At 40.1% G+C, this 21956-nt stretch overlaps 1 protein-coding gene across 1 annotated transcript; it reads right to left on the bottom strand.

The window, feature by feature from the left end:
• Window positions 1-7888: 7888 nt before the first annotated feature.
• rnf207a (ring finger protein 207a) lies at window positions 7889-21074 on the bottom strand. Its single transcript, XM_030778628.1, has 17 exons — window positions 20884-21074; window positions 16474-16606; window positions 16070-16214; window positions 15785-15866; window positions 15624-15699; window positions 15232-15357; window positions 14572-14618; window positions 13785-13857; window positions 13167-13235; window positions 12997-13065; window positions 12618-12724; window positions 9443-9620; window positions 9151-9336; window positions 8994-9045; window positions 8778-8895; window positions 8379-8471; window positions 7889-8054 (listed from the first exon to the last, which is right to left on the bottom strand). The coding sequence occupies exons 1-17, from the start codon at window positions 21072-21074 to the stop codon at window positions 7889-7891; spliced, it is 1911 nt and encodes a 636-aa protein (XP_030634488.1).
• Window positions 21075-21956: the final 882 nt, after the last annotated feature.

The raw sequence follows: 21956 nt of genomic DNA on the forward strand, positions 1-21956 counted from the left end.
GGTTTGAATGCTGGTAATTTATGTGATCTTAAATCTGTTGTATTAGATGAACATGGCTATGTAAGAGGATGATAAATAGTTATACGGATCATTAGCAAGCTGATGGTTGTTCTATGCAAATGGAGTTATGATTTTTGTCTTTCCTTCTGAGGGTGACATTTGAGTTTTAGTAATACCCCCCCCCCCCATCATCATCATCATCATCATCGTCATCATCATCATCGCTTGATTTTCTAGTCAGTGAGGTCATTAATTCTTAATGCTGATATTGACAGTGGCCGTGGCCTTTGGCGATGGCCTTTGATATCCAGAACGTCTATCATCCTGGTAATGTTTTAGATGCCAAAAAATGCCAAAATGGATGCTGTTATGGTGCCACACAGCCTCAGTTATCCTTTAGTCTTAATGTCTATGATTTCTTTTGTGCCCGGTCATTCCAAATACTTTTCTTTGCACTGTCACATTCTCTTTTTTTTTCACCGTCTTTATCCAAACCATTTCCTCTTTGCTTAACCTGTGCAAACCATTTTGTCTTTGCTTAACCTGCAATTGGTCTCATGCACCAATGCATTAAAAGCTTGGCTGAAATCTTTGTACATGTTAATGTCAAAGAGATGCGTCAAACTTTACAGTCACTCAATGATACAGTATATGTTTTCTTACTTCTGTCTTGTTATTGATGCTTTTATTCATCAGTTTACTGTTTCCAAGATGAACCCTTTGTTTTACCTCAATTCCTCAGTTGACTTTAATAAACAGTAATAATTCCAATATGCAGCATGTGTGTCTTTGGTTTCCTTTAGTTTTCTTTTTTTTCAGATTGCCAGCCTGTTGAAGTTATTTGCTTATGCCCAGGAAATTAGTCTGTACAGTGTATCCTCTTCCCAGTTGTACCTAATACCTTTTATCCCTGCCCAAGTGCTATGTAACCTTACTGATATGCTCAAGTAGGAGTTAATTTTCTTCAAAGGAACATTTCCCTCCATTTAATTGTGTTACATACATGTATTGCTTAGAACTCAGTGTGTGTACTGTGTGGAATGAATGGCTGATATTTGAAAGAATACATTGTTCCAAGAACCACCCTTCATAACCTAATTCAGTTCTTTAGCAGCAGGTGCAAAGATACAAAAGTGACTGATGCTTCTTCAGTGTCTTATCCTTGCTTGTTTAATTTCTCACCATTTGCTGTAGAGATAGCTATTTGCTAAGTAACACAGTGGTGAATGCCAATTAAGTTAATTTGCTATGTATAGCAATAGTAACTTCACAGCCCTTGTAAACACAGGAGTATCTTTTGTTGTCAAGCATAGCCCCAGTGCACCTGTTATGCTCATCAAAGCTTGATTGCTAGTGGACTGTTTGAAGTAGTTACTGCACAGAGCTTAAGAGAACCATTTGCTAATGTAGAAGAATTTGTGTTGCTTGGACATAGTTGCATTCTCACTAAACTGCATCGATAAACTAAATGTTGATTGAAATCCTTGCCTCACTGCTTGAAATGAAAGGCAATGATGGCAAAATGTGTTATGTCTTAACTATTTTCACAGTCAGTTCCTTTATCAGGAACAAGAAACAATATCCCTAGAATAAGGCTCAAACTTTGTGACTCCTAGCAACACAATACGAAGTAGTAGGAAACAAAGAAGTGCCTCATCCTTTATTATCAAAGCATCCATGTTCTGAATAAAGCATCTTAGGGAAACCTCAGTTGCTAGTATCTATCACGCACAATTCATAAGCCGGACGTGGTAGGCTTTTCTCCCTTGCTCTCTCTTTCTCTTCTCCCTCCCTGCGAGAGTGCCTGGGAGAGCTCTTAATTAACGACTTACCGATCTGTTAATGATTCGTTCCTGCCGAGTCTATAACGAGCACTGCACGTTGATGTCCAGGAGGAGGTGGAGGAAGGGGAGGCTGGCAGAGGCATGAGCTGTTGATTAATTCGGGGCTACGAGGCCCCCCACCCCACCACAACTACCACCACCAACAACCCATACAAACACACACACACACACAGACAGACACGCACATACATACACACTTCCCTCCCCCTTCACTGGGCTGACATGTTTTTCAGGCATACACCTGCGACTCCCAAGGACACCAGTACTGGTTTTGTTCTTCTAAATGTTTAAAGGGGTTCAATTTGTCAGTGTGTTTTGATAGAAGCTGATACCCAGATGGTGGATATGGGAGTAAATGTTTAGAATTATCAATAATGCATTGCTGAGGTTACCACCACTCCCAGAGAACCATCCCGCACTGTAATGTGTTTGGAGTGAGTGTTTTGCTACTAATAGGCACATGAAAAATGATTCCTCTTCTACTTCTTCTAAACGCTCATCTGATATTACTCTCTGAAAAATGATAGCTGTATCACAGGTGTCCCTCTGTTGAGAAAACATATCAGAAGGAATACAACTTAGTGATCTTTTCTACGACTGTGCTGAAGAAGTAGTAAATAATGATTTTCTTCCATAAAAGGGCCTAGAGCAAAAAAAAAAAATACATCTGGGCTGTGAAAATGTTGCATTCTTCTCAAATAGGAGTTTGCTTGCCTGTTTGGTCAAATTGTATTCAATATTACACCCCACCCTTCCTTCAGCATTATTTTCATACTGCCTTGTGGTGACACTGGTTTACAAATGACATTAACCTGACATTGATTATTGCTGCAGCACACAACCGCTGACTGTCAGTTTAGCATATGAGATTGCCAAGACCTCATTGCTATGATGAGATTGGAAATTCCCCCAGGTGTTTGGGTATGATCACCCCCTTATGCATGTCTGCTCCCCCCGCCCCCCAGCCTACGGCCATGTTCCGTCTATTAACTTTTGTCATGTGTCTCATGTCTGCGTAGGCTATTTTGAGAATGTAACTATTTCCAGATTTATTCTCAAAAGGGAAATCGGTCTGTGTTTCTCAAGGGCTCGGAAATATTTGCATTATGAACAAAATATAGAGCTTTACTGTGACTGCAGGGTCAAGTGCTGTCTCCTCTTATAATGTAATGAGTAAAAGCGATTCTGAGTTATTGGTGCTGCTTGGTGACATCATCTTGTTAAAATATTATCTTTTATTGACAGAAAATAGAGTACTGGAGAGACCAGGGGTGCAGCCTCTGTTATTCAAGGGGAGGCTTTCTAACCTTGCGACCTTTCTGTATGACTCCCTGAGTGGCCATTGCAAATGCAGGGAAAACAGATGAGATCAATTTGATTCATGCACCAATTAGATGCAAACATTTACTTGAAAATGATTCAATACAGATATTATAAAAAGGTGACAGTAATGACTGAAGACCCCTGGTTTAATGATTTTGGAATACAAGGAACAGAAAAAAAAAAAGATCAGCTGGACTATGTGTTATAAATTCACACATTGATAATGCATTAATAATAGTTCATAATATACATGCTGAAATGTATGTAGACACAGTAACTGATGAGGATATTCTCCTATGGAGGGAACAAGTCCAAAATATTTCTGTTTTAATATATCATTGGAAGGAGCACAGTTGCTCTGTTTCTCCCTATGTGTGGAGCTCCAGCTCTTCACACGGTACAACAGTAGTTTAGCAGTGTATGCCCAGATAGAGGACATGGTGAGAGAGCCAAGGATGAAATGATGTATGACCATAGAGACGAGGGGAGGTGTATGTGTGTGTGTGTGTGTGTGTGTGTGTGTGTGGTGGTGGTGGTGGGGTGCAAAGATACAGGTCATTCATTTTTTTTCCACGAGTGCTGTCATCAAATGTATTTTTAATGAGTCCGCGCCCCTTGACTTCTCCGTGGAGGAGGGCTTGCTCTTGAGAGTTGAGATGACCCCATTATTTCCTCAGGGTCTGTGTGAAAGAGAGGCCAGGCTTTATGCACATCACAAAGAAAAGTCTAACCATGCACACAGAGGTGTGACAATGCTCTGGCCCTGTTTCCACTACAAGGTTACCCTGTTGTTATTAAAAGCCAGTCTTTCTCTTTTGTTAGACAGAGGATGACTAACAATGGAAAAACATCCTTTAGGTCCTCCTTCTTATAAAATGACCTCGGATTCTGTGTTGCCCATCACTATTTGCATCTAACTAACAATAAATACAGATGATGTCAAATGTATATTTAAAATAATTATTTTAATGTTAAGTCTCACATGCATCCAAAAGTGGTATTGGCTAAATAGGCTGACATTGAGGGCAGGGGAATGGCAGGGATGAGTGGTGAAGCAAAAGCGGGAACTGGGTGCTATACCACAAATTCACTGCACAGTGCTGGCAAAAACGAATGCATTGTGTGAACAGAGCACAAGGAGGAATACATTTCCTTGACTACGCCTACAAAAGGTGAGAGAAATCAGGGTTCAGGAGAGAGGGCAGTGAGGACAGTCAATAATCTCCGACTCCATTAGACATCATCATTCACCAGCTGATTGAGTGAGCGGTCTATATGGCCCATGTAAACACGCTTGTTTTCTCTTTCTTCTTTCCCACTGGCCAACAATATTCAGTAGAGTAAACAGACATGTATTAATCAAATGCTCGTTGCAGAGAGGGTCCGTATTCTCACTGGCAATTTTTCACGTGTAACCATCAGCCTCTCTCTCATACTAAGAGAAAGAAACCAACCATTCTGAATCAATGATTCTACAAAAGCTTTATTTATTTACTTTATTGACTACTTTTGTGTTCATTCATCTTGGTTCTCTGAAATGCTATGTCACCTGGTTCTGGGGAGTCTCAAACCTTTTATCCTTTAGGGGGAGACAGAACACTATTGACAATGTGCCAACATAATACATTTCCTGTAACAACAATGTCAAATGACTATATCCAGTTAGTTAAAAAAAAAGAAAAGAAAAATCATCATTTAAGACAATTTGTATGAAATAAGATGAAATAAATTCTATGTCTCCAGCCTAGTCATCTTGTTGGAAATGCAGTTTTATCTTTCAAATGTCTTATTGCCTCAGAATGAGACCATTCTCCACGGTAGGTAGATGATCCATTTACCAGCAGCCCTGTGATTAGCTATGTGAGGAGCTATATATAACCACCGTAGCCTATTATTTCAGTGAACAAAGGTGGACACAAAGAGAATTGCTCTAGCCATGTAATTAATACAGCGCATACCATAATTAGTACAGTGAACAGCCATACAGATCCCTCTGGATTGAGAACCAAGTAGACAAATTGAACAAGAATACAGAGAATAAAAACTTCTTTCATTATTTTTCAGTTATTTAAAATTAAATACGATCAGCTGATGTGGTTAAAATTTGTGAACTTTTATAATATTTTAGGCTTGTATTAGAAAATGGATTATTCAGAAGTTTAACTGATTTAACCATGAAAAAACTGACTATAGATTTGTCACAGAGGCAGATCTTTATTAAAAACAAGATTCTGATGTATTATTTGGACAGTTTAATTAAAATTTTAGAGATTTCAGATCTAGTACCTTCGATTTTGCAGATATGCTGAAACACATTGCATGCTGCAATAGTAAAATGTTTCACTTATCCGAAATATTTTGGACAAGTCAAGGCCAAATAAGTTGGCTTTTAGACGATTAGTTTTGGATGCACTAAGAATTTTTGTTAGCTTTGACCAGTACCAAGATTTTTTCTCTTTAGAGACTGTTGCCTTGGTTACCACAGCAATTTGCTAAAATGTCTGGTATGAACGTGGCTGTGTTTGTGAGTGTCTGCAAAGAGCACTTCACAAAGAAGAAGGCTGATGTCTTGGTCCTTGAAATGCAGACCAGATACACAGGTATTTATGAGACAGTAAATAAAAAGCTAAATACATGTACTTTGTGCTCTATGGTGCAGTCAAATTGGCTTTCCTAACTAAACTTTTGTGATCCCATTCTTGTTCAAAACAGGTTTCATGGGTTGTCATACGCTGTGAACATTTCTAATGAGACTTGCACTTCAGCAGTGGAATATCTCTGATACACCTAGAGACACAACACCTAAACACGCAGTGGAACCTTCTTAACATGACTCATTCGGACCACTTTTGGGAATTTGTGGTAGCATGATGTTGAAACTTGGAAAACACACACAGTCTATACCATATGTGTCTACACATTTTTCTGTTGTCATACTGCAGCCCATAGTACAATTCTATGCCATTTAACCCTTGTGACTTTTGACACTGGTTTTCAGTAGAGAGAATTTACAAGTTACTTTACTGCATACTATAGTAGCAAGTCATCTGATGTAGGTCATGGCTTGTTCTCTGAATGTTCTTGCTGGTACATACCCCATCCCTCCTTTTTCCACTTGTGAGCACTCGATGACAGCTCTGAGCAGTGCCCACAATATTTCACTGGGTTCATTCTTGTTGCCATCTGTCTGTACAGTCTGAGAATAATGGCCCTCTCACTTGGTTAGATTACACCCATACACTTAGAAGGGCCCTACCTCACCCTCAATTTATGCCTGTTTTCCTGATCTGAATGGCTGACTGGCTGAAAAAAGTGCTTGTTAACCGAACTGAGCCTTTAGAACAGCATAGGTTAGAAGCAAAGGTTATGCACTGCAGAACAGTCTAGACTTTTTGTGACCTGTTTCGTTCTTTCATTTTACTACTGCGAGACGCTGCCTTTAGTGCTGCAGTTTACACACAGGTCGTTCCAGCATTGGAAAATACTGGAGAGTCATTATTGTCTTTCTCAGTTCCCCATTGCTCAACTCCCTAAATCATTGCGTGGTAGTGGATGTGATTTCAAACAGATGCTGTCTTTTGCAAGATCTGAAACTTCCTATTCTGTCAGATACAGCTTTACTCATGATCAGTGTGGCTATTCATGATTAGTGTGGCTGTGTTCCTTGTTTTTCTGTTTTAGCTTGTTTTTTTTTTTTCTCACAACCAGCACAAATACATCTATGGATCACTATATGCCATGTGATAAATGGGCTATAGATAAATGCCCTCTCAGTTCGTCTGTATGTGAAACTGCTCTTTTCTGTATTTCTGAGTTTCTGCTCAATTTCACACTTGTTCCTCTTGTAATTTGCCACTTGCTCAAGAACTGGAGACAGGCAACCATACATGTCTAAATATACAAACTATAAAGTTTACCTACCAGAAGTTGACCTTTGGACCTATTAAATTTCTGACAATCGTCTGGCAAATTCATGTTGTGAATTCATCAGTTATGATTATTTTGTGTTAAAACCCCACTTTACTGGTGTTTATACTTTGGAACGGAGGTTTTGAAATATTTGGAATATTTTAATAAAATTTTAAGAACTTTAATAAAATTTGGAAGCAAGAGAAAAATATTTTACATCACAAATCCAAACCAAAAACACAAATTATTGGCAGATGGTGACAGTCTTGCTCTTTTTATATGTCTGCAGTTTTGCTCACGACACAGTATATAAAATATCCTCCTCAAAATTCACAGATTGAATGAAAAGTTATGTTCTGATTGGCACGTGACATCTCAGGCTCAAACAAAAATCAAGCATTTATGCATTATATAATGGAATACTTCATAAGTTTGGAGAGGCACAAATTAGGTTCTGTAAGGTAATACTGTTACAATGCAAAGGTACTTTAAATAATCCAGATTAATACTGTCCACCTCACTCCTCCAATAAATATCATAGTGAGTAGCATTCTGTATACCCCCAGCGGTGTTTCACAAATGTTTCTTGGCACAACAACTCATCACACCACAACTTCAGGGTTATGTATCCAGAGAAGTTAGGGGTTTGACCAACGGGACAGTTTGTGTCCACTTCTCTCGGCACAGCTGAAGTGGCCTCTGTCAGTCCAGCAGCATGTTTTGCCCTCAGTGGGAGTGGCGGAGAAGGCATCTGGTGGGTGCTTAATTTCACACAGAATTCGTAAGATACGCTATCAGTGCAATAGGATAGTTTATAGTGGTAGTTCCTTGTGACTGGCCATCTCTGGTATGCTCCTTTGCTTGTTTGACCAGCAGTAGTCGTTGTTCTTGAACAAGGACTCGTCTGGCCTCAGGATTAGGGACTGCTTGTCCACGCTTGAATCCCAGTCGAAGTCAGCTGAACAAATCTCTTTGTCACTGCAAATGACAGAATGGACAGGTATATATCTGAGGATCCTTCTCCAGGCAAATATCGAAATTTCACTGTGAGTGTGCGTAGCATCTCTCACATAAAACAGAATTTGAAACACATCACATTACAGTCCTGAGGCTGCTCTACTCTTTTTACACACTGAATACCATGGATCTGGATAGATTACTTATTTAAAAGTATCATTGGTGATTCTGCATGAACATTTCATGGTTTGTTGCCTTAACATAACTTGACAGAAACTTGCTGTAACAGAGTGTAAATGGAGAGCTCCCAGTAACCAGTGTGTAAAAGTATTGTTGACCGCTTACCTGTGCGGTGATTCAGAGGACATAGTGCTGTCCTCATAGATCTTAAGCATGGACTCTGTGCGATCATCCTCAAGTTCTTTTGGCTCCTGAAACCTGAAAAAAAAAGAAAAGTAATATTCAGCCTCCTTAATTAAAGTATTTTTAGGTATCAGTGATAACTCACCATGGAAACTATAATCAACAAAAGTTGCAACCTAAAAGGTAAAATGTGAGGTCTCTGTTTGGAATAACTGTTTGGTCATTTCTCAAAAAAGATGACTGAATCTTCCCCCATTGCTGTCGATGCACAAATTCTATAGGTAAAAAAAAACTAATTTGTGTCAGTGACAGGCTACAATTAATTTTACTGGTTTACAGGTTTACTGTATGACTTGAAGAGCTGAGATTTATCTTAACTACCTGGGCTCCAAGCGTTCCTTCACTCTGGCTATGGACAAGATGTAGGGCCCTATTTGTCGTGCGATGGTTGTCAGATAGGAGTTCTCTTGCTTTAACTGGAGCAGGTCATGCAGCTGAGCTGAAAAAACAAACAAACACACAAACACACAATCACGATGTCAGAAAAACAAACATATTTTTTAAGAATCGTTTAGACCACGGCTCGGTTTCTCTCACCTTCATAGATTTCCTGTTCATTTGAAACTCTTTGAAAGGTCTCTTCCCATTCCTAATTAAAACAAAAAAAATAAACCTATGTTAATTCCCCGAATTATATGAAGATATGCAAGTGATAGTTTCATATTTCACTTAGGGGCCAGTTCACTGGTTTTACCTCCTCAAACATGGCCCTGAGGGTCTGCACAGTGGTGTACTGAGAGGTGATCTGGCTGTCAATGAGCTGGGACCTCTCCAGGATTTCCCCCATAGTCTCTGTGTTAATGAGCGAATGGTGCTTGGTCAAGTCTCTGTGCATCTCCTGCACCTGATCCTTCAGCTTCTGAATTTCTGTCTGCAGAGTCTAAAACACACAGTCACAGCCTTATAAAATACATTTCTCATGGTAACATTCTTGAAGTCTGTAAAATATTTGCTTTGACAATGGAAGGTTCTTGAAGGCCTCTTACGTGGTAGGTGTTCTCATAGTTGCGGCAATGCTCGGTGAAAGGTGTGTCAGTGCCTTCGGCCAGGAGGACCTTTGTGCAGATGTAGCGGTGAGAGGTGGGCCGACGACCCAGTGAGGAGCCCAGCGGCATGTCACTGAGAGAGGGAGAGCGACACGACAGGGACAGAGGGGACTGCAGCCTGGGGAGGAGACAAAGACTTGTCATTCACTCACTTGTGAAATGAAATAACCACTTCTTGGCTTTTAGACAGCTAGATACAGATACACAATAATTCTGCCTAATATATAAAATATACAATCACTAGTGACCATTTAAAGTTAGCTTACCTCTCTCTTTATGGGTTTGTTTGTCTGCTTTATATTAGTTTAAAGGCTGCTTTATTATTATTATTATTATTATTATTATTATTATTATTATTATTATTATTATTATTATTATTATTATGATTATGATGATGATTATTATTATTATTATTGTTATTATTATTATTGTTGTTGTTGTTGTTGTTGTTTTGTTGTTGTTGCTGTTGCTGTTTGTTAGTTTCTTCCCCTCTTTCCCTGTGTTTCTTCTTGTTTTCTGTTTGGAGTATTACTGACATATTCTCTGTACACCATCACTCCAGAAATCGCAGGCAAGTATTCTGGGAACAGCCATCCTAGAGGCAATGTTTACAATATGCTTTGCCAAACAGTTGTGTGAGGATTTCCCCAAAATAAATTTACATTGGAGAGCACGCTGAGTATCTGTTTTGCCTTTTCTACATGCAGAATTGAGCACAGAAATGTGAAGTAATGTAGCAGTTTTGCCCAAAGAAATTAGATTTTGGAGCAGTAAATAATGTAAAGCTTGTATATAAAATAAATCAGGATCCCTCTAAATATCCAAATCACCCATGCAAAATGAATGCAACTGATATTGAAATTTTAAACACACCAGATGAAGGCACTGGACCCACACTTGTGTCCACAAGTAAAACAAACAAACAGATAATATGGCACCAAATGAAGCATCTCACACTGTAACCGATAAGATAAGTTTTTCACTGTGACTTGTGCGTCACTCAGACACTTCAGACATTTCAGACCTGGAGGACAGATGCAAAATTACCTTACTTTTGAGGTGTTTTAAGTCTCTCTTTCCTAATTGTAGAAGACAGAAGCACTATCGCAGAGCACCGAAGTCCAACGAGCGAGTTTCAACACTGTGACTCTCCCATCTGACTTTAGGCTGTATGTTCTGTGAAACTGGGTTTACCACACACCTCTGACCGATACCAATTTAAGATATTGGCATCAACGTTGACATAAGCAGCATGGAACAAAGTGCCCCTGTTGCCTGCCCTCCCTACATGTATGCCTGCTGTTCAAGATGAATCCTGGAGAGTTCTGTGAAATTCTGATATAAATAGTTTCAGCTTGCCAGAGAAAGGTCCGACCCCCGTTCACGTTCTGCTTGAAAGGAGCAGGCTGCGGCTGGGACCAAGAGCGACAGAGTTGGTGGCCGGTGACGCAGAGTGAACTTGAGAACAGCTGGAGTGATTGATGTGGAAACTTTTGTCTTTTTTTTTTTGTGATGTGGAAACCTGATAAGGGATCTATGTCATCCATTGTCCAAAGAGAGAGGGAGGAAATAAGGAACAGGAGGACAAAGGGAGGGAGAAATCAAAGGACAGACAAACAGAGGCACTAGGGGACAGAGAAAGAGGTAGAGAGAGGCAGAGGAGTAGGCAGCAGAGGGGTAGAGGAAGAAATGCACAGAAGGAGAGGGGGAGAGAGAGAGAAAAAAAGAATACCCTGACCAGTAGGAGCCATCCTGACCACTTCTTATTCTTTCTGTCTATTTCAGAAGCACTAAAAAAAAAAAAGGTTGTTGTCTCTTACGACCGGTAGAGGATCAGTGTGAGGCACTGTGAGGTTATGGAGATGCAGAATAACAGATTACATGGAAATGTCTCTTTTATTACAGTGAGGATATCTAGAGAAAGAAATTCATCTGGCTTTGGTTGCCAGGTTGTCGGGTTTTACATTTCTAAGTAGTTGCATCTGCACAGAAAGCAGACAACCATCGACATGAGCACTACTCACCCGTTAGTGCTCGGAGACCGACTAAGTATCATGATTATGAAGCAAACCCCAATGGACAAATGACATCCATAGCTGCAAATATGTTTGGTCTATGTTCCATAACATTTGAAATGGACTTTTCATTTTAAAAAGCTAAGAGCCTTTCAGTGGCGTCTGAATTACACTGACATAACAGAAGTGCCTGTCCCAGTGCATCATGTGGATGCCTGTGTGTTATAAGCCTAGTTGAATATAAGTTTCTCAGAACCTGCTTGTAAATGTTTTAGGACAGTGCGCTCATTAAGCCACCAGACGGTATTCTACCATAGCACAGTAGACAGGCACTGAGCTCTTGTCTGCCTGAGCGGTGGAGTCACACGAGAGACTTCAACGCTAACGCACAGCCGTGAGAGAGCTGAGCTATCTGAACAGGGCTGGAACTCTTAGTGCTTTCCTGGAAGCGGAGCTCCGTGCTCTGGCCCACTGTTATCATCGGCCTTTCTGGCACTCGATAGACAAGCCTAGCGCTAGCTATAACTGGACTGTTGTCACCTGGTCTTGTTACCAGGGTGAATTATGTAAGCATCTTTCTGGCGGAGGTTCTGTGACTGACTAGTTTTTGATGCTGTATCCTTTCAGTGTTCTGTTGTTGACATGTGCTCATTGGGGTTTTAGGTATTTCATTTGGCTCTGGGCACAACTTCAAAGTCACTGGTAGGGTCCCTGAGGTTACAGCATTCCTGTCTCTAAAGATATTAATTGAGTTTTGTTATTCGCGAATGATATAACAAGTACTGCAATTACACTTAATCAAAATTTGCCCTGAGTCCATAATTAAAATAACTCTAATCAATTATTTCATCAAATTATAAAAATCAAGATTATCTATTATAATTTCTATGGCATATATACTACAACATGAATGACAGGTGCTTGAACTCAACCATAAATAGTTAGTCACTGCTAATAAAGGAGCACCAAGACACAAAGTAATTACTCGTGGGTATTATCAGTACTAAAACACTGCATTGTTGATGCTGTGATGTCACTGCACTAATTTGTGTGAGAATATCAGTGAGGTCATATCAGTAATGGCAGGGAGGGGAACTCACAGGTTGCCCACGCTGGTTCCTCCTGCCACAGAGCCTGGCCGACGCTGGCCCAGCAACAGTAGAGGCTCCAGGCAGCGAGCAAACTCGGCATGGTAGTCTGTATTGATCTGGAGAAGCGTGAAGAGTGATTAGAGTCAGGATCAAAAGTCAAGGCATGGTTGGCTCCACTCGGCCGTGTTTGCTGAGGGCGAGAGGCTGATAGCTGTCAGCTGCTGGATGTTTGTGTGTCTTCCTCTGAGAAGAAAGGTGACTGTGGTGGGTTCAAATGTTGAGTGGTTGGGGAGGTGTGAGTTTTGCACTTTGCCTTTGCTGACAGGAACCAGTGAGTGATATTATATTAGAAGCGACCTGATGCAGGTCCTCTGTGGACTAAGCTCACCTTGCTGCTCTGGGTCGGTCTGAGTCTGTGAGGCAACTTTACAATCTTTCGCAATCTGTCCATCAGCTGCTGCAGAGAGAAGATATAGAAGATGAAAAAAGCTTTCATTCTGTTTGTGTGCTATTCTGTCACAAGCACACGATCCCAGTAGCTGGAAGTTCATTACTTACATAGCCCATGTCCAGAAACTCATACTTATTGGCCGAGCTCAGAAAAGCTGAGCAAGTGACAAGATGAACCTGAGGGAAAATAAAGGATTGCAGTCATTCAGACAGCTTTGACTATGCTCTACGTCACAATGTGAGAATAACATTATCATGTACTGTAATTAATGTAGGACATTGTCAGAATGTGTTTCAGGAGCAATATAAAGGATGAAGTTCAAAGTAGAGCATGTGTGTGTGTGTGTGTGTGTGTGTGTGCATGTGCGTGCTTGGTTGGAAGCGTGATGTGTCAGTTGCGCTATTGTGTAGACCAAATGTCCCCTTGAAGATATAAATATCTGACAAGTGGGGACGTTGTAAGGACATTTGCTGGCTCCCACCTGGGAAGACTGTTCTTTAAAGACAGATGTTGCTCTTATTTTTAAAACTAAAAGTGCCAAATGGTGACATTCATCATGGTTAGTGTAAAGGTTAGGATATCAAATTTTGCTTTAGTAAAATGAAAGTCAGTGGGAGCCCACACTTATATATACACAAACAGACACACAAAAACAAAACAAAAGTGTGTGTGTGTGTGTGCGTGCGTGCGTGTGTGTGTTAAATAGTCAGGAATGTATAACTCACTTGTAGAGTGGGGAGAAGGGAAGCCAGGTGAGCGAGCTGCTCTTTAAATGCCTTTTCCTTTTCTTCATGTTGACTACATACATAGACAAAGGACAAAAATGACAGCCATTGTCTCTGTCTGTCTCTCTGTCTCTCTGTTCCTCTCCTTCTTTCTCTCCCCCCCCCCCTCTCTCTCTCTCTCTCTCTCATACATCCACATCCATAATTCCCTCTATCTGTGTCACACACACATACACACACACATGCACACGCACACGCACACGCACACACACACGCACTTGCACACGCACAAATGAACATACACACATACACACACACACACACATGCACCTACACACATACACACACAAAATGTCGAGTAAAACTCTGACATAAATAGACTATAGCCTCATTCCAGGAAGCCCCGCTCCGAGCAGATTCCGGACAGTGAGCGGGGTGCAATGAAGGACAGAGGCACAAAAATCTCATTAAAAGATGTCTATGAAATGCAACCCAATACAGTCTCAATTCAGCGCAGCTCTGATGTAGCAGTCCAGTGTGCCACTGCTTCCTGCTCTGCTGGAGGGAGGCTCATATGGATTACCACCAGAGAGCAAAGATCAATACATCTTAGTCATGAATGAAAAGCGAGTCACCCTATGTTTGTCTGCAACAAAGGCAACAGTATAATACAATCTTTATCCGGAGATGAAACCAGTCTCCACGCTGGCTCAGCGTTGCATGCCAGAGACCAGAATATTGAGTACCTCGTTTTCACAGCGTGTAGACAAAGGTAAAACATATTTACCTTTGAGCAGCTTTCAGCAGGACTCTCTTCCTTTCTGCCAGTTTTTCCTTTACAAAAAAGGGGCAAACAGTTCATTACGTTACAAAGCTTGTACAATGAGCTATGGCATGCCTGCTTTTTAATCTAACCATGCCAAAATCCTTTGTCTTCAAATTCCAGCGGTAAGGGAACGTAATTTGCCAGGGAATGTTTTGACCCATAAGGAGATGTGAAGATATCTCTAACCCGTGTTAAAAACCTGTTTAGAACTTGTGAATTGAGACATTACACTTTAGATTTGTCTCATCTCTGCTTTGTCTTCAAAATAATACAGTTTCACTTATCCAAGATTAAGGGAGACACCCTGTGGTGGTACTGTGTTAAAATTGCCACCACACAGCACATCACCGCCTGAGTGTGGAATTACTGTGAATGGAAATTTAATTTCATGCTGCTTAAATATCGCCTACATTAATTTAATTAATTTGAGAAGCGTTGCTAAATTAATTAAAGGCTTCAACACTTTTTAAAACTTAATTTCCAAAACATCTGTATTTCACATACACACTCTGTACTCATATCTGATGTGAGTGTGATGTGGGACTTTAATTTTAGGCTTGGCGGTGCACAACATTTGTCAGACAGACTGCGTTCTCTCAGCGCCCTCTGTTGGCGGCTGACCTGCATGCTGTTGAACAGGCTGCAGATGGCGCTCTCTTCCTCTTCCACATTGGTCTGCACCTCTCTGATCATGGCCTTGAGCAGGACAATAGCCTCTCGTGCAGACGACTGCAACTCTTTCACGGCCTGGAAGGTGAGCATAGACCTGTCCTATTCACACTTCCAGCATGGGGTGCATATCATTAAGCAACCATAATCCTCTCAGTTTATAATCTATGTCTTTGTTTTTCTGGTAATGATGTGCACACAAATGTAAAGCTAACAGACAGTTGAGTCAAACAATTTGAACAGAATGAATTCTTTATGAATCTAAAATCTAAGGACACTTCCAACTGAATGCCCTGTCGTCTCGTTCAGGTATTGTTGAGCTAATGAAAAGGTGAGCTACTTGCCATCACAGCCTGGTCCAATATTTCACAGCCTTGGACATATGCCGTTTCAATATCTATACAATGGGTTCGGCTCTCCCTGCATCAAACACATCCAGAGTCAGTTCACGTTTTGTTAGATGGTTGAGTGTTTGAGTGTAAGCTTTAACTGAAGTGGATCTTACACTTGCATGTCTCTAAAACATTTGATGCAGAGCATCGATTTCTTCTCTGTGGAGAACATGATGTAAAGTTCTTCATGAAGCGCTGTGGGGCAGATGCAGATCAAAAAGTCACAAAGAAAGTACTCCCATCTGATGAGCATCATTCTCCTTCTCCCTTTCCTATTCTTGAATCCAATTGCTTATTTAAAACAAAGAAAGAGACAGACGGCCAGACAGACAGACAAATAAATGTATTTTAACACGTCTCCTCGCCCAGCGTGAATGGAGGTGACCCGGTGAACTCACGGCATTTCTTGTGGCCTTCCTTAGCGCGTTTGGCCAGGGAGACGACGTCATGGCAGGAGAACATTCTGGCTCTGTGGGTACTGTCTCTGCATTCTCCACACAGGGGCTGGCTACAGGTGTTACAGTAATACATCGCTCCTGCCTCCTGAACTCGCACACACAAACACACACGGAGAGAATAATAGTGTAAACCGTGAGACTGAACTGTGCTTATTTCAAAAGTAATTTGTCTCTTTGGCTTCTGTGAGACTATAAAGTATAAAAAATACAAGGAATTTCATAACAACTTAGTATTTATCAACCTTCTTGATGGAAAACACATCTCTCTCTACAGTGTAGGTGAGTGGAAGTGTGTAGAATGCATCAGTTTGACTTAAGAGAGTGACCACGCTTGACTGGTGTACCTGTATCTTACACTCCATGTCACAGTTAGCACACTGCACTATTTCTTCACTGTCTGCAGAATTATCTACCAGAAATTTCAACAGACGGTCTTCTGGCGGGAGGGCATTTGTCCCTTTAATGACTGATACATATCTGGAACAAACACGCACACACACATACACACACACACACACACACACACACACACACACACACACACACACACACACACACACACAACAGAGGATTACTAGCACATATAATGCAGTCTGATGGGGTAGTGATTTGAGACCAGTATAAACAGCAGTCCAAGAGAGGCCGATCTTTCACAGCATACAGCGGTGCTAACACAATATACCAGTTTAAGCTTAAGATACTCTTTCTCTGCAGATGAAATAACATTGATATTTCACTTACAACTACATAAACACTCGAGAGAGTTTTACTATGTGGACTGGTATTGGATTTTGTAAAGCCCACAGTGAGAAAACAGCAAACCTGCCGCAGCACGATCTTTTCAGAAATATTTGTGACAACCTTTCAATCAACATTTACTGCAAATGAAATGTTTATGTGTGCAGTGCAAATGCTGGAGAAAACGTATAAACTGCTGAAAACTTGCATAATTCACCTAATAATTCTATGTTCTAATATGTCTGCCCTGCCCCTACTACTGCCTCTGCCATGTTTATCATGTCTTTATAGCAACTGGACTGTGTGCTACTGATAGCACTACCATGAATTCCTAGATTACCCACTTCTTGAGGGTGTTCATGACAGTGATGAGAATAGCATCTGGAATCATCTCTGACGGCCCAATAGAGAATCAGGCCTTGGACGGTGTTAAGAGTGTTTGTGCTCATCCTAATTTACAACCTCACAACCCCTGAACATTCAGGCATTTCAACATAACCTCATGTCTGATTTCAGATTTATTATATGATAATTAAGTCCATTCATCTTTGAATTAAAATACAGTACTTGAATACGAAAAAAGTGACTAATTCTATACTGTTCTTCAAGAGAAACAAGAGAAACTACCACCCTTTTTTTTTTTAAGTATCTCAACAGACAGCGCATAAAACCTTCAGATTTCAGTTGTTTGAGATTTTTAATAACACAAGCCTGTTCAAAGGACCCTCTTTTACATACTAAGATATGATTATGCTAATCAAAATGACAATGTCAGTGGGAGCTAAACACACATCATGTCATGTTAACTTAATGTAAATATCAGGGAGAAAATTACAGACAATGAAAAAGTCAGGAGCAATAAACCAAGTTCATTTGCTCATTTGTAATGACTATTTAATGAGCACCATGAATTTCAAAGCTTGCGTGTGACACTAAGCATCAGCTTCATCTGAAGGTTCTGTTGTCAGCACCAAGACGTGCTAAAGATGTATTTGACAGTGTTGGGCAATGATGACTCTCCTTAAAGAAAAGGAATTACAATACCCTGTGATGTTATCTGTTTCAGGGAACTGTCTTAATTATATGTATATTTCAAAACAAATTCAAACGTTAATTACTTCAAACGTAGTGTACTGCAAATATTTTGAATGATCAGTTTTGGCACGCTTATCTTGGAATTTAAAAGAAATAATCTCTCTGACCCCTGGATGCTATAGCAGTAAATTACACTGTGCCCAGAGGTCAAGCCCAGGTATTACCCCTGGCTCGGTTGGGCATTGCTAAAAGCACAATTGGCTATGTTCTGGAAGGGTAAGTCAGACAGTGTACGCTGCCTACCAACTTACTTCAGCAACTAAATGGGACACAAGTCTGCACCTTCCAGCAAGGGCTTGAGGGGTCGGGTAGTGGCTGATACTAATAAGACTGCAGGGAATTGAACATGCCAGATTGGGCAGAAAAACGAGAATAAAGGAAAAAATAATAATAATTTTAAATGTCCATGTGACTCCTCAAACGACTGCTTCCCTCCAACATTCATTCTTCACAACACATTCTTCTACTTTACCTCTTCAGAGATTCTGGAGAGCATGATGAAAATGTGATCATTTACTGCTGGCACAGACACATAATTGATTTCTCAGGATCTTTCATGACGACTTTTCAAGATCTGCTACCTGGTCATCAAGAGCTGGAATTTTGTTGCTCCTTCACAAATCTTTCTATCTTTGAACTCCACTGTGTTGTGGAGCCTCTCTGCCCTAAAATAGCATTTTCTGCCCATCTTTGAGCAACACTATTGACTCTGACAGCTGGACTGTTGCTTGGTAAAGCCTACAATTCCCTAGGTGGCAGCTTTTAGTGAACAACAATAGATAAATATAGCAGAGTATGGCTTTGCTACTGTTTCATCTGATACCCAGTGCACTAAAGCATGGCTTGTGTTACAGCAGGTTGCACAAGATTGATGGCCTTGTGTCATATTAATAAAATAACAATCTTAATCTGGCTCCCTCACACACATACAGCACATTGATACAGGCACACTCCAGCGACTTGTGTTTCAGAGCACATAGCACAATGAACGTGGACCCCGTTTGAGTGTGGTTGGATCCAAAGGGAATTAATGTCATGCATAGCTGTGGAGCCTACCCATATCACTGTCTTTTTCTTCTTTTGTTTCTCGACACTTATTTGTAGATGGATGAAAAATAAAGCTTGACGTGTTGTGTAGGACATGTCAGTGACATATCTGTTGAACTTAGTTTGAAACGTGTCTTGATTTTTTTTAAATAGTTTTGAAAATGTTCTGTTTTATACACAGCAAATGCCATCCTAGTGCCATCATATGGTGTAATTAGTACTGTATGTAAAAATAGTACATCTTTATATCTTTCTCCTCAAGGAAAAAAAGGATTTTGTGGAAGTTGAATCTTTTAGTTCAAACATTCAGGTCACATGTATAATTGTAGAAGCCTCCTTGGGCAGAAACTCAGGACCTCATCCAAGATTTAAAGAAATGCAGCTGGAGTGTGAGGAGGAAAAGAAAAGAAAAGAAAAGAAAAGAAAAAAAAAAGAAAAGAAAAGAAAAGAAAAGAAAAGAAAAGAAAAGAAAAGAAAAGAAAAGAAAATAGAACAGCACAAAGCAAAACAAAACAAAAAAACCTAAGGTCCCAAGGGGAAAACACCATGTGCTATGAGTCACAATCTCAATAGGGCCACTACAAGGTCACTTCTAATTGCTCTGAGCACCAGGATCAATGTTGTCCAATGAGCTGCAGCCAAGATGTTTATGTATGGATTTGTAATTATGTGACGTGTGTGTATGTGGCCTTTGCAGAGTGCCCTCCACGATGAACGTTTGCCATGGAGCTAAAATCAGAACAGGGGTCTGATGCTGCAGCTGTCCCAGCTGTTCCTTTTAACCCCCCCCTCACCCTGCTCTGCCTTACTGTACCTCAGAGAGAGCTCTTTAGTTCAGGGCACAGGAATAACACTGCCCTGATGGCCTCTAACAGAGATGCAACTTTCCGAAGCAGGTCGCCCGTTGGTGATCATGACGGGCATGTACTTATCTGAATGGTTTGCTGTGTGTGAAGACCTTGATAAAGAGCTTGTCATTCAAACCAGAGCAACTTTCCAGTTCTTCTAATGTCTGCATAGCACCAGAATAAGATAGCACTTTTCTGTACTTATAGAACTTATATGTAATAAAATGAGAGCAGAATGGTGAATATACAGTCAAGAATGGTGTGTCAGTTTCAATAGTACATAACAACTGTACCGTGATGGCAACTATCAGCTCTGGATGATTTTGACTGTGCAGTGCTGCTATGATTTCCATCACATCATCCTCTAGATTTAATACGAAGTTTAGGCTAACCCTTTAGAACTGGTTTGATGTTCCTGTTTTGCCTTCACACAATCCGTTTATGCAGTTCCTAAACGGTTAGACAATGTATGTCTGAGAATGTACCTCTTTAATTTTCATAAAGAATGTTTTTCATGTAGGGAGGTCCAATTAAAAATTAGCTTGGCTGAAACAGCATGAAGAACAATTTGTCTGTCATCTGATAATAACAGGTATGTACTATATCTGTGAACTACTCTCCTGCTGTTACATTACTATGTGCTGTGATTACATACTGTGATAAAATCATTACAATTCAGGTGTTACAGCTCTGTTTTTGCTTTTCTGTATTTACACTGGTTTCACATAAAATGATAATTAGCCCAATTAACTGCGCAGTCCTTCCTATTATTTGTGACCTTAAGACTCCTGCTCTCAAGCAATCAAACCAAATGCAATGTGGGAGTTAGAAAGGCCATTTCTTATCATTTGCCAACATTACTTCTAATACCAAAACAACAGGCACCTCAATAAAATATTACCTCTCCAGAAAGCTACAAACCAAATGACCACATGACACTGCAGACAACGGCAAGCTGATGGAATGCTCCCCACATAAAAGCCAAAAATTTGTATTTATGCAAAGATATATAATGTTCTCTCTTACCCACAGAGGGGGCAGTTGAGACGATTATCACTGGCTCTGCCTATTAAGCAGCTGGCACAGAAGATGTGGTAGCAATCCAGAAGACAGGGCTGCTGATACTGCTCATGACACAGGTGACACACCAAGGGGTGGCAGTTGGCGCAGTCGGAGTCCCACAAGTTGTCAAAAGGAGAGAAGATTCCTCCCGCCATCTAAAGGAGTGGGATAGAGTCTCTGAGACATGGAGGTGCAACACTTCAATCAGTTACCCATTTCTTGTGCAAAAACTCATATTTGCTAAATGAAATGATTTTTTTTTCAGAGACGGTCAAGAAAATATGAAATTGGAAGCCTATATCCTTCCACGTCTTTTTGAAGTAAGATAAATTTTAAAAAATCATTAACTGTTTGGATATGACAAATCTGTATGTCAGAAGAACATTGTGAGTTACATTAATATTTCAGCATATGACCAATCAGTCACTATATTTACTATGATATATTTGCAAATCTATGAGACCTGTTTCTGAATAGCGCAGTGATTTTAATGAAACAAGACAGGCTCAGCTTTGAGTGAGATGTCCGTGTATGTAATTTCAACCCTCATTTCAGTCAAGGCCACTGAACCTAAACAAACCAAATTCAGTCCCAAATTCAAAATTATCATGCAGGAAGAATTTATTTCTTAATAACTATTAACATAACGCCTCACTATGCTGGAGGTTTAATGCATTTGTTTATTACATCCCATAAAAAGTGATAATCAAAACATCAAAAAGAAGGAAATAAAATGACTCATGATTGGAAGTATGTGGTTGTCTCTGATGTCATCCATGCACCATTACTCAAAAATATTACAAGGGCTGTGTATGCAAGATGATTCCATAACTTTTATCTCTTTTGTTAAGAATGTGTTACTTTTGCAATACATTTTTATAACAATTGCTTTGATATTTGATATATTACTTTGAACTATTAAAATACTAAACTCTTTACAAAAGTATTAAATTAATTTTTAAAAGTTTGACATTTTCAGAACTCTAAATGCAATTTGCTCTACTTCAAATGCAGCGATCATAATCACACCACCTCTA

This window comes from Chanos chanos, chromosome 6 (assembly GCF_902362185.1).
Source record: "Chanos chanos chromosome 6, fChaCha1.1, whole genome shotgun sequence".
NCBI classification, from domain to species: domain Eukaryota; kingdom Metazoa; phylum Chordata; class Actinopteri; order Gonorynchiformes; family Chanidae; genus Chanos; species Chanos chanos.

What these genes read in the sequence shown, in the direction of transcription:
- rnf207a (XM_030778628.1), bottom strand. Translation starts at nt 21,074, where the DNA reads ATGGCGGGAGGAATCTTCTCTCCTTTTGACAACTTGTGGGACTCCGAC. An exon ending in GGAAGGCCACAAGAAATGCC is followed by an intron (nt 15,867 to 16,069) that starts GTGAGTTCACCG and finishes TCTGCCCCACAG; the next exon opens with CGCTTCATGAAGAACTTTAC. An exon ending in GGAACCAGCGTGGGCAACCT is followed by an intron (nt 9,621 to 12,617) that starts GTGAGTTCCCCT and finishes TCTCCTCCCCAG; the next exon opens with GCTGCAGTCCCCTCTGTCCC.